The sequence below is a fragment of the Raphanus sativus genome, chromosome 3 (assembly GCF_000801105.2).
Source record: "Raphanus sativus cultivar WK10039 chromosome 3, ASM80110v3, whole genome shotgun sequence".
Lineage (NCBI taxonomy): Eukaryota > Viridiplantae > Streptophyta > Magnoliopsida > Brassicales > Brassicaceae > Raphanus > Raphanus sativus.
The window spans coordinates 718,322-731,352 of NC_079513.1; the positions used below are offsets into that span (position 1 = coordinate 718,322).

At 34.4% G+C, this 13,031-nt stretch overlaps 1 protein-coding gene across 1 annotated transcript; it reads right to left on the minus strand.

The window, feature by feature from the left end:
- Positions 1-7,228: 7,228 nt before the first annotated feature.
- On the minus strand, positions 7,229-8,949 carry LOC108846413 (B3 domain-containing transcription factor NGA4). The gene is made up of 2 exons (XM_018619646.2): positions 8,723-8,949; positions 7,229-8,546 (listed from the first exon to the last, which is right to left on the minus strand). The coding sequence occupies exon 2, from the start codon at positions 8,342-8,344 to the stop codon at positions 7,388-7,390; it is 957 nt and encodes a 318-aa protein (XP_018475148.2). The 5' UTR covers positions 8,345-8,546; positions 8,723-8,949; the 3' UTR covers positions 7,229-7,387.
- Positions 8,950-13,031: the final 4,082 nt, after the last annotated feature.

The window sequence follows — 13,031 nt, forward strand, 5'->3', positions numbered from 1 at the left end:
AATAAAAATTAAAAATTGGATATAAATATCCGCGCGGTTGCGCGTATCAGAGTCTAGTTAAATTTATTACTCTAATAAAATATGAGGTAAATATTAGTCTATGTTTTTTGTTCTTTCAGCATTAGAAAATTAATGTCAAAATTGAGTATATTTTACTTGGTAAAATATAAGTTAAATAGAGAGTAAATGTTTTTTTTCTCGTCATTGATACAATACAATCAAAGGATGTATCTTTAAAAGCATTTCAGAGTAAAATTAAAATGTTGAATTTCTAACCAATCATGTAAAAATATAAGAAACCAAAAGACAATTTTTTTCAGTTTCGCTCCAAAACAGTATATCTCTATATTTTCTTTTAAAATAAAAATCTTATTTTAGAGGTGGTTTAGCTCTTATTTATATCTCTATAAAAGAATTTCTCTATTTTAGGAATATATATAGGAATGCTACTTTTTATATCTATATTTAGGGATGCAAATAGAGTTTTTCTATATTTCCTATATAATAGAAAGATATATTATAGCAATGAAATATAGTAACTAAAATACATAAACAATTGTAATATTACCTATTATTAAATCAACTAATTTGTTTCCAAATTAATTTCTCTTACCTTGCGGAACAGAAAATTAAATGACATAATTAAAAAAATCTAAAAAAAATAAGTAGAAGTTATCTACTAGGTCAACCAGTCGGTGAACAGATAGTTAGATTTCAAATTTAACGGGTCTTATCAAATTTTTATACAAATATTTTTTCTAAAACTCAAACCAGAGTACATATAGGTCATGAGATTTACAGCTGTGTAAATCTGTTTATATTACAACAACTGTGTAATACAATATGACATTAGAACAAATAAAAATTAAAAATTGAATATAAATACCCGCGCGGTTGCGCGTATCAGAATCCAGTTAAATTTATCACTCTAATAAAATATGAGGTAAATATTAGTCTATGTTTTTTGTTCTTTCAGCATTAGAAAATCAATGTCAAAAGTGAGTTTATTTTACTTGATTGGTAAAATATAAGTTAAATAGAGAGTAAATGTTTTTTTCTCGTTATTGATACAATAAAATCAAAGGATGTATCTTTAAAAGCATTTCAGAGTAAAATTAAAATGTTGAATTTCTAACCAATCATGTAAAAATATAAGAAAACAAAAGTTAAAATTTTCTTTCAGTTTTGCTCCAAGGGTAGTATATCTCTATATTTTCTTCTAAAATAAAATAACATTGTAGAGGTGGTTTAGCTCTTATTTATATCTCTATAAAAGAATTTCTCTATTTTAGGAAAATATATATAAGAATGCTACTTTTTATGTCTATATTTAGGGATGCAAATAGAGTTTTTCTATATTTCCCATATAATAGAAACGATATATTATAAAGATACACAAGTAAAGTTTAGAATAAAAGTAGAGTTTTATTTGTTTTTCTTCGTTCAAAAAAATTGATGGTGCGAATTTGGTTTTTGAGATTATGTTAAGCTCTTCTATATTCGAAGATATGAAAGAATACCTTCATATGAAAAATTTCCATTTTATCCAAAGGCTAGAAGTAGGGATCTTCGCCGAAATTTTCCCAGGCAAGAACCTCGACACTGAGTAATAAAATCTTCCTTTATGGTAGTTTAGATTAATCGCAAGTTGGCGATACAAAAAGAAAAGAACTGAGGATCAGAGAAATTCATTTTGTTCATCTTCCTATAGTCTTTTTGTAATCTAGGAGTAAAGATGCCTTTTGATTGGTATAAAATTTGGGGTTTCCGGTTCTGATTGTCAATTCGTCGAATCGTTTGAGTCGGAAGCAGCTAAATTAAACTATATATATAGTTGGTTTTCGCTTGAATAACATTCTAGATTTTTAAACAATTATTGAATCTAACGAAAGTTTTTTTGTTCAATTTAGTCAAAATATATAGCAAATTTGGTTAGTTTGGTTTAATATTTGATATATATATATATATATATTCATATAATTTAATATCTATATAATATTATTAAATTATTTGAGTATTCAGTCTTATGTTAATCACGCGCACATTAGTTTCTATAAAAAATATTTTTTTTCAACTCTCACAAAAATCATTTTAAAAGATAAACTTATGAAAAAATCAATCCGTCAGGGCTGACCATATCTGAATGATGGCTGTTAGGTGCATTATGGTTCTCATGAATGAACTGGATCCCTAATCTAGTTACACACATAATCTTTTGATTTGTAAATCCTAACCAGATACGTACGTACGGTCATGCGGACTAACAGTTACATCAACTTACAAAACAAGAAACTAAGCATAGTAAATGAGTGGTATAGATTTTATTTTTGGGGACATACCATATCTTTTGTATTTTCTTTTTCTAACTTATTGTCAACTGGTAACACTTCAGTCATTGACGTAGGAGAATTTTAGTATTCCTAATCTATTGTTTTCTAGAAGTTTTCCTTTTATTTGGTTTTCCTTTTATTTGGTGTTTTCCTTTTTTATGATTTAGACTAACTCTATATAAGAGAGTCTTAGGTATTCTGTTTTAGACATTCTTATTAATCTTATCAATAGAAGTTTCAAACTTTTATCTTTTCTGGTGGATTCCAGAGCTTTATAATTCAAGTTCTTGCTTGAGAGCTTGATTTTAACCTAAGGATTAGTGTTTGCTAACCTTTGTGATTTCCGACTGCGTCAAGTGGTATCAGAGCAAGGTCTTCTCCTTCTCTTTTCGAAGCTTGATCAGCCATGGGTGATCAACCAGTAACCAGAGCCGACTTCGAGGGTTTTGCAGAAGGATTAAGGGAGGCAACTACAAATCTCACTGCTGTAACTGCTCAATTGGCAAATCTGGTAACAGCGTTAAATAATCAGGTTGCGGCTTATCCCAATCAGGTTAATAACGCCGGTCAAAGAGGTGGAGAAAGAATTCGGGGTCAGCAAGGTAGAAACAATCGTGATGTTGTTGTTGATAATTCTAGTTCAGATGAAGGATCAGAAGAAGAACTAGCTGAAGAATACCAACAAAACAATCATGATTATCGGGTGAAGGCCGATATTCCATTGTTCTATGGAACTATGGGAGTGGAGGAGTTCCTTGATTGGCAAATTGATGTTGATCGATTCTTTGATGTCATGGGTGTTCCTGAGAGTAAACAAGTTAAGATGGTAGCAGTCAGATTGAAGAAGACGGCTGCAGTATGGTGGGATAAACTCGTTGTCCAAAGGCAGAGACAAAGGAGGGGACCAGTAAGGACCTGGCGCCGAATGAAGCAATTAATGCTGGAGCGATTCTTACCGGAAGATTATGAACAGATTCTTTACAAGATGTATCTCGATTGTGTTCAAGGAAACAGAACGGTGACTGAATACACAGCTGAATTCTTGCGTTTCTCTGAACGCAATGAGTTAGGCGAAACAGAGAATCAAAAGGTGGCTAGGTACATCAGCGGTTTAAAAGGTTCTCTCCAAGGAAAGATGGGTTTACAAACCGTATGGACCGTGCAGGAAGCTTCCAGTCTAGCGATGAAAGCCGAGCTAATGGAGAAGTCATCACGAGGGTTTTCAACATTTAGAAGTAACACGACTCAGACCAGTTTTGAGCCCACGAGTGAGAAAGAAAAGAGCGTAGCCAATAAAGACTCCAACCCGGGAAACAAAGGAGCTAGTAGCTCTAATGCTGTACAACAGAACAAAACACCAGCGCAGAGACAGAACAATTCTTATGCTAAGCCTTCTCTTGACAAGTGTTTCCGTTGCCAAGGACATGGTCATAAATCCAATGTCTGTCCTAGTCGGAAAACAGTCGCTATAATAGAAGAAGAAGATGAAGAGGATGAAGAGGATTTCGCTGGGAATAAAGAATATGAGGGAGCTGAATTCGCTGAAGAAGAATCCGGAGAAAGGATAAACCTTGTACTGCAACGAGTCTTGTTGTCATCTAAAGAAGAAGGCCAACGTAAGAATTTGTTTAGAACACATTGTTCTATTCAAAACAAGGTGTGTAATGTGATTGTGGATAATGGAAGCTCAGAAAATTTAGTTTCTCAGAAACTGGTGGAGTATCTTAAGTTACCCACAACCCGTCATGAGAAGCCGTACGGCCTTGGTTGGGTAAAGAGAGGATCACAAGTTCGAGTTAGCATGACTTGCAAAGTTCTCATATCTATAGGTAAACACTATAAGGAGGAGATCACTTGTGACGTCCTTGACATGGATATTTGTCACATTCTTCTTGGTCGACCTTGGCAGTATGATAATGATATCACATACCGAGGTCGAGACAATGTGATAATGTTTACGTGGGGAAATCATAAAATTGCCATGGCACCTGTTAAGGATTTCTGTAACAGTGCAAAGGAAAAGAAGTCAAGCTTCTTGGTTATGACACATGACGACAAGGTGCTTGATGGGGATGTTCAGGAAGCACACTGTTTTTATCCCTTAGTGGTTAAAGGGGTGGTGAGCGCCGTAACAGAGGAGGCGTCTACTCCACGTGAAGTGTTGGAAATTCTAGACGATTTCAAAGAGTTGATTGCGGAAGAACTTCCTAATGATCTACCTCCCATGAGAGATATTCAGCACCATATTGACTTGATTCCAGGATCTAGTATGAGCCCGAAGGAGAATGAGATTTTAAGAGAACAGATTGAAGATTTGCTGAGAAAAGGATTTATTCGTGAGAGCATGAGTCCATGTGTTGTACCGGTTCTTCTAGTTCCTAAGAAAGGTAACCAGTGGCTGATGTGTGTTGATAGTAGAGCCATTAACAAGATAACCATTAAGTATCGATTCCCTATACCTCGGTTGGAAGATATGCTTGATGAGTTGTCAGGTTCTAAGGTGTTTTCAAAGATGTCGCATTTCATCGCCTGCAAGAAGACTGCAGATGCCTCTAACATCGCCAAGTTGTTTTTTTGGGAAGTAGTACGTCTTCATGGGGTTCTTAAGACAATAATTTCAGACAGAGATACCAAGTTTCTCAGTCACTTCTGGATTGCACTTTGGAGGATGTTTGGAACCAGCTTGAAGCGAAGTTCTACTGCTCACCCACATACCGATGGGCAAACCGAGCTACAGGGAAATCACCTTTTTTCTTTGGTCTATACTTCTATTCCGAAGCATGTGGTCGATTTGGTTAAATTGCCTAAAGCTCCTGGAGTTAGTATCTCAGCTGAGGCTATGGCAGAGGATATTTTAGCAACTAAAGAAGCCGTTCGAGCGAAGTTAGAAGCAACTGGTCAAAAGGATAAAGAAGCAGCAGACAAGCATAGAAGAGTTAAGGTTTTCAAAGAAGGAGATGAAGTGATGGTGTTTCTACGGAAAGAAAGATTCCCGGTTGGCACATATCGCAAGCTACAGCCTCGCAAATATGGGCCATTCAAGATATTGCGGAAGATAAATGATAATGCTTATGTGGTAGCACTTCCGGAAGACATAAACATTTCTAATACATTCTGGCTGACATCTACGAGTACCATGCTGATGGTGTTCTTTATCAAGAAGAAAACTCAGGGTCGAGTTCTTTCGAGGTGGAGGAGACTGACGTAGGAGAATCTTAGTATTCCTAATCTATTGTTTTCTAGAAGTTTTCCTTTTATTTGGTTTTCCTTTTATTTGGTGTTTTCCTTTTTTATGATTTAGACTATCTCTATATAAGAGAGTCTTAGGTATTCTGTTTTAGACATTCTTATTAATCTTATCAATAGAAGTTTCAAACTTTTATCTTTTCTGGTGGATTCCAGAGCTTTATAATTCAAGTTCTTGCTTGAGAGCTTGATTTTAACCTAAGGATTAGTGTTTGCTAACCTTTGTGATTTCCGACTGCGTCAGTCATTTATCTAAGAGGTCACAAGTTCGAGACTCTGGTGGAAATGAGTGTCCAGGATCTTAACAGGTACAAACGCAAGCTGGTTCTAGGTTTAGGGAATTAAGACCGAAAGCCCGAACTCATCCTGGTTAAACCAAAAAAAAAACCTTTTTGTTATAAATCGAAATATGCTAGTATTTTATTTGGAATGCAGGCAAAACATATTCCATTCAATTTCACAAGCAGATGATGAGAAGATCCAGGAAAAACTTATAAACTTGTATTTAATACAAACTTATGTCAATTTCACAAGCCTTTAGTAAAAAAAAACGTAAACTTGTATTAATCATTTTTCAGAATATGATATCTATGAGGTTTTCTACGTCAAGATCCATCGTACATGTTAAACATATGGTCAATTACTATTTAAAAGTAAATGTGGTAAATTAACAAAATATATATTACGTATGTGATGAGTATAAGTTATACAAAAGCAATATGCGGTGAAACTACAATGTATATATTACCATAAACAAATACAATCAGATACAATTTATAAAAAAAACGGAACCCAAAAAAAATTATGTTTTCTATTGCATACATCAGGGCCGGGCAGTATATATGTGAATGATGACTGTGCATCTACAATGTTAATAGTTTGCATATGGTTCTTATGAGATATCAACTAGATCCCTAATTTAGTTGCTCAAAGAATCTTTTAACTTGTGTATCCACACCAGACACGTACGATCGTACGGACCACACAGTTACATCAATTTGTAAAGCAAGAAACTTAAGCAAGGTAAATGAGAAGTAGTATAATTTTTATTTTATTTTTATTTTATTTTTTGGGTACAAAAAAAAAAATTGAAAGAACATATCATACCTTTTGTGTTTCTTCTGCCGACTTATTATTGTAAATTGAAATTATCCTTCCATAGCTTCTCCTTTTTGTCCTGTGTGCGGTGTGCCCATAACCTACAAATCTCTTTAATCAAAGACATAGTAACCAATCAAAACTAATATTGGACCAAAAAAAAAGTAACCAATCAAAACTAATATTGGACCATGTGGGTTATAAAGAGAGAGAGAGAGAGAGAGAGAGAGAGAGAGAGAGACCGAGAGAGATGGGTTAGAGAGGGACAGAGAGTTTTGAAACTGACCAATAGCTTAGAATGTACCATGAAACCTTGTCAGCTTAGCTAGAGATAGGCACAGAGAGTACAATTTTTTTAAAAAATGTATAAGCCTTTTAGTCCTCCCACTTCTCCAACTCAATTCATAGTTTTAACAAAAAAGAAAAAAAAACTCAATTCATAACAAAAAGATGAGAATATGATACACTTTTGATTGATGGATTGGTACATGTATATATCAGATCAAGTATGAGTAGGTATAGTTAAGAACTCAAGATTATATAAAAGAAGTCCAATTAATTTATTACAATACTGAAAGATGGGTTCATTCAACATGGCAACTAGGGCTCAAGAACTAGCATGTTGAAACCAAAGCTCAAACCACACATCTTTAAATTCCTCACTATGTTATAATCCCCCAATTGTCAAATTACATTATTATGAAGTAGATTACTTATTTTTCTACAGACTTCCCTTTCCTTTGATATTCTTCATCACCTGTTAACTGCATAACCGAAGAAGACGATGACGCACACATTTCGCCACGTGACGACCTCCAAGTTGATTCATCATCTCTGATCACAACTGGAGAAAACGGAGAGTATCCAGCAACACTCATTTCGGCACCTGAAAAAGAAGACTCCTCCACATCGACCCCAAACAGCCTTACCTTCTTCACCGTCGGTGGCTGAGAAGGAAGAGAAGGCGGCAACATTGCGGACGACGAAGTAAACCTCATCGTCGGAAAAACAGGATACGAGTCATAAACCAACGGCTCAGATCTACCAAGATTCCACTGATGAAGATGATGATCCAACGGTCCATGAACAATTCTACCATAACCATACCCTAAAAACTCCCTCTCTTGATAAAATGGTGAAAACCTTCGGTAATGAGGATAATAACTAGCCGTTGGATAAGGTGAAGACCCCAACAACGGGTAGTGATGATAGTTAATGTTGTGCACGAGGTTTCTGTTGGCTCTATGCCTCCAGTCAATGTACAATATGTTTATTCGTTTCTCCGGCTCGTTATTGCCAGAGACATGTCCACGGTGGAACGAGACGGTGTCTCCGCTGTCGAGTTTCTTCTCTTTGACGAAACGGCTCCATCCTTTAGTCATCACGTAACTCTGGCTACTGTTCCAATACGAGTAGCGAAACCTCCATGTCTTTCCGGTTCTGTCTTCGAAATCCAGTACCGTGCCGGTTTGATTGTCCTCTAAAGGGAAGTAGTTCTCTGCATGTTGCTTTGGTATCACAAGCCGGTTTAGTTTCCCTACGTCGCTTGGTGTTAGCACTTTGTAGAACATGTGCTCTTTCATCGCCGAGTTGAAGTTGTTGTTGTCGGAGCCACTAGCTCCGTTCTCGGTCGGTTCTTGGACAGAGCTTGTCCTCGTCGACGTATTCATCAAAAGTATTAAACTTTGTTATACATATATCCGTTCTTTAGAAAATTGATGACCTAATTCAAGATCTTCAAAAGGTGTTCGATTTTTTTTTTTTCTGAAAATGGGTTCTTGACAAGAGGATGCCGATGAAATTCAAGATCCTTTAAAAGGTATTCAACTCTTTTTAGTAGATCTGATGAGTGTTTCTTGAGAATATGGTGACCTGATACAAATTCTTTCAACATACATGAGATAATATTTATTAGAAACCAAATAAAACCCACAACCGCAAATAGTAATCGGTAACGGGTAACTAAATCGTGTATTATAATCAAAGAGTTAAAGAGCAAGTGAAGAACAAATAAAACCCTAGAATCCAGAATAAGAAGACAGACGTACTCTTTGTTTTTGCTTCTTCTTCTGATATTTTCGTTGACACAAAAAGGTTAACAAAATTATGAAAATGAAATCAATGGCTTTTCAAGTTTAATTGGGTTCTATCTCTCCTTTTTCTCACACTTTCTCTCTGTATGACTTGAGTGAAGAAAAATAGTGACTTGAAAGGTTTTCTTGATGATAGAGATGAGAATCACATCTTAGAGAGAGAGTAAAAGGGGCCCATGAATGGTGTGGTTCGGATCATGTGAGAGCTTGTCCTTTTCAATTTAGCTATAGACTTGGGGTAACTCTAGTAGTTATTTATATATTTGTATATATATACAAATCTGTACTGACTTGTATTATGTATAGGTGTGGACGTGTGGTAAGTGTGTATATGTTTTCTAGACTATTTGATCCCCTTTTGATATCTGAATTTTATTTATTTATCCTCTTTATTCATATCTGATCTTTGTATTTATTGTTTTTGTTTGTTTACTGGTTACTTTTAGCTAATCACATGAATTACTCATATTTTATAGGGGAAATTTCATAACTACACTTTGTGTAGTACCACAATTCAACAATATCATCAATAGAAGGACATTTTCACAAATACACTTTTCATTAATGTGTAAAAGACAAAACTAACCCTACCTTATCTCTCTCTCCCCGTGGAGATCCATCATCTCTTCTCCGTCGCCTCTCTCTGATGAAGTCGTCTCTCTCACGCAGTCGGTGACAGAAGAGTTACAGAGATCCATCGTCGTTTCTGTTGAGATCCGCCGTCTCCATCATCCGTCGTCTCCGTCGAGATCCATCGTCTCCGTAATCCGTCGTCTCCGTCGAGATCCATCATCTCCGTAATCCGCAGTCTCCGTCGAGATCCATCATCACTCTCTCTCTCTCAGCCGACGACAAGATATTACGAGAATCACGATTAAAATCTCAAATATGTTGGCTCCTCACCACGATTGACACTGGTATGTTTCTAATTTGTATACTTTTTGTTTGATTCAAGTAATTTTTGTGAATTTGTTCCTTCTGATATAAAAAAAAATCATAAAAAGTTGGTTTAGAACATGTCGATCTAAGGGAAAGAGTTTCAATAGTAAACATTGAGCTTTCGAAAAATTATAAACCTTTATAAATCTGGGTTCAAGTAATATTAGAATTTTCGTTCCTCTGTTATCCAAAAAAAAAAATAAGGTTGATTTGATTTAGACTTGTCGTTTGAATAGTTCTGGTTAGGAGAAAGATTTTCGGATAGTGAACATTGCATTTCAAAGAATTATAACCTCTTATAAATCTTGGTTTTATGATATTGTCGATAGTACAACTTAATGCTTAATGATATTACGATGACATTGTTTTCTCCATAGCTTCTAAAGCATGTACTGAGATGCATGACTTAGATAACGGGAAGAAGATACACTGCGACATCGTTAAGGCGCCATGCTTTGATAATATTGTGTTGACATGTCTTGTAGATATGTATGCTAAGTGTGGAGAGATCGAGAGTTGTTGTAGAGTGTTTGACGGTATTGCCCTTAGGAATGTGGTTTTCTGGACTTCGATGATTGCTGGGTATGTTAAAAATGGCTTAAAATGTGAAATGGCTTAAACAAATGGCGTATAGAACATTATATCTTCTCTCTCTTTACATGACATCTGTTGATGAACAAGTTACTTCATTCTCTCCACATGCTGAAACAAGCTTCGTCTCACAATCAGACCTTACTGGTGTGCTCAGCTACAATTATCAAGCATCTCCCGTGTCTGAACGTTCATGTCCTTGGAATTTCCAAGCCAACTTAAAAGTCTTTTCTACAAAAGTAAGTAGAACACATTGGTCTTCAACATTTAGCATATTTGTTTAACTGATTTGATGTTTGCAGAAGAATAAAAGATATGTTTATGCTCATCATACTACTCTTGGAGATCCTCTAGGCTCATCTCACATCGTAGATGACATGGAAAACCAGAGTAGGTTCTCTGAAGAAATCTTGAGATGCATATCTTCAATGTATATCACACTCTCCGGCAGAGCAAGAACCAGTTCTTGTATTCAGGCTTCACCTTCATCCAAAACCAGATTTAATAGCTGGAACCCATGCCTTGGGGATAGCAAAGAAGCAAACGCTCCACGTGGTGTTGTAATAGAGTCTCTGAAACTTCACCTGGATGATAGTTGTTTCAATAATTTATAAGTCTTTATAATTTATATAGCTTATTTATAAATCTTTATAAAATAAGTTATAAACTCTTAGAAATTGGTTTATGAATCCGGATAAATGACTTATAAGGTTTTATAAATCATTTAATTGTTTCTTTTAAATTTAAATTACCCAAGAGATCATATGTACAGTTTCAAGCTATTGTTTACTTGAAATCAAACTCGTTTATAGATAGTTACACAATACATATACAGCAAAAAAGAGAGGGAGGGAGATTGGCAGAAGCATTATAATTGTTTATAAATAATTTATAATTGTTTATTATCATGACTGGATAGATAAAATCATAAGCTTTAAGATGTTCTTATAACTAACTGATTAATATTTATAATTAATGTATAACCTCTTATAGAAATATTTATAAATTCTTAGAATTTTCACGTAAAATATTTATACAAAAATTGATAAATGATTTTTTTAGTTAGAAAATGTTTTATAAAACCTTATAAACTCTTTTTTCTTACTAAAAACCTATTGGAGTAAAAGTTATAACGATTCTCATTTTATAAACCCTTATGAATCAATTTATAAGGTTTTTATACATTAACTTAGAAACCTTAATAAATTAGTTGTATAGGTTTATAAATCAACTAAAAGATTCTATAACCATTTAAAAATCCTTATAAAACAATTTATAATAGTTTGTATAATAATTTATAAAGGTTTATAAGGGTATGTAAATAATTTAGAAGGGTTTATAAAAATAATTTGTAAAGTTTATACACCATTATAAAGGATTATAAAACAATTTATAAGGGTATGTAAAATATCTGAAGCGGTGGAGACTTGCTTGTTATCCGCATGTGACTCAGAATCTGCCATATATCATCATCTCCTTACAAAGCCTGCACGTGTTCTTTAGTTTTATGAATTTAATCTTGTGTATCAAAGTTTTATGAACTTGACATAACTAATTGTAATCTATGCATTTCCATTTGTACCATTAAAAAATGAAATCAATAATCTCTATACAATATTTTTTATGTCCTTATGAAAAATACCTAAAGGGCACTGTTATAGACAACATTGTTTCGTACAATTAAAGAGAGTTGGTACATATATTTTTGCAATATAAAAACACAAAACTAGTGACTGTGTCAAAGTAAATAACAAAGCCTTATAAATAAAGCATGACCAAAGAATTAACCTCAAAAATTGTTACACAAAAATGAAGAAGTCCTCCGCTTTCTTTATGTTTGCTCATAAAGGAGGCCATCATTCCTAATAAAAACTGGAAGAACCTCTTATATGAACCTCTTTTGTGTATTATTTATAAACTCTTATTAAATGTATCCATTAATAAGAGTTTATAAATATTTATAAATTGCAGCATACACCAGATAGCGATTGATGTAGCTTCATCGGCCAAAAAGGATTTCCTGTAGCAATATCCTTTCTAGTTGATCTCAAGGTAAAAGTGAACATATGTTTCATCGCTTTGCTTCTTTCTAGCATATTTGGTGAAAGAGCCATGTCACTACCTTTTTGTTGTGCTTCCACATCAAGGAGGATCTGATCAAAGGCATGATGTATAAACACAGAGAAATACTTAACTTCAATTGGAAGAATCTGCAAAATAACAAGCTTTAAGCACAAGTTCACAAGAACATCTCCCCAGCTATGTTGGTTTCGGATTTTGCAGAACCAGAAGAAATGATTTGCTTGTTCTTGGAAGAAACTTTGGAATGACCCAGACTTTTTTGTGATGTCATTGAGAGCATTACGAGCACCTCCAAGTTTCTTCTTCCGACCAATCACATATCACTTTTAACAGAAGCATCAGTAACAACAGTCTTTGAAAATAACAAACAAGCAAAGTCTTGTTTCAAAGAATCCATCAACTGTTTAAGCATATGATTACACATAGGTGAGGACATCCTCCATTCTCTTGAAGCTTGATTAGATATGTGGTTACTTCAATGAATCTTGTTTGACACAATCAATTGTCATATTTGTATTTTTTTCTGAAACATAAAAAAGCATAATGGTGATAGTCAATCTTTATATACACAGCTATATTGTGGGATAAAATTATATGTGATAATGATCCTCCATATACACAATTGTTTTATAATTAAGGTCTCATAGATGTA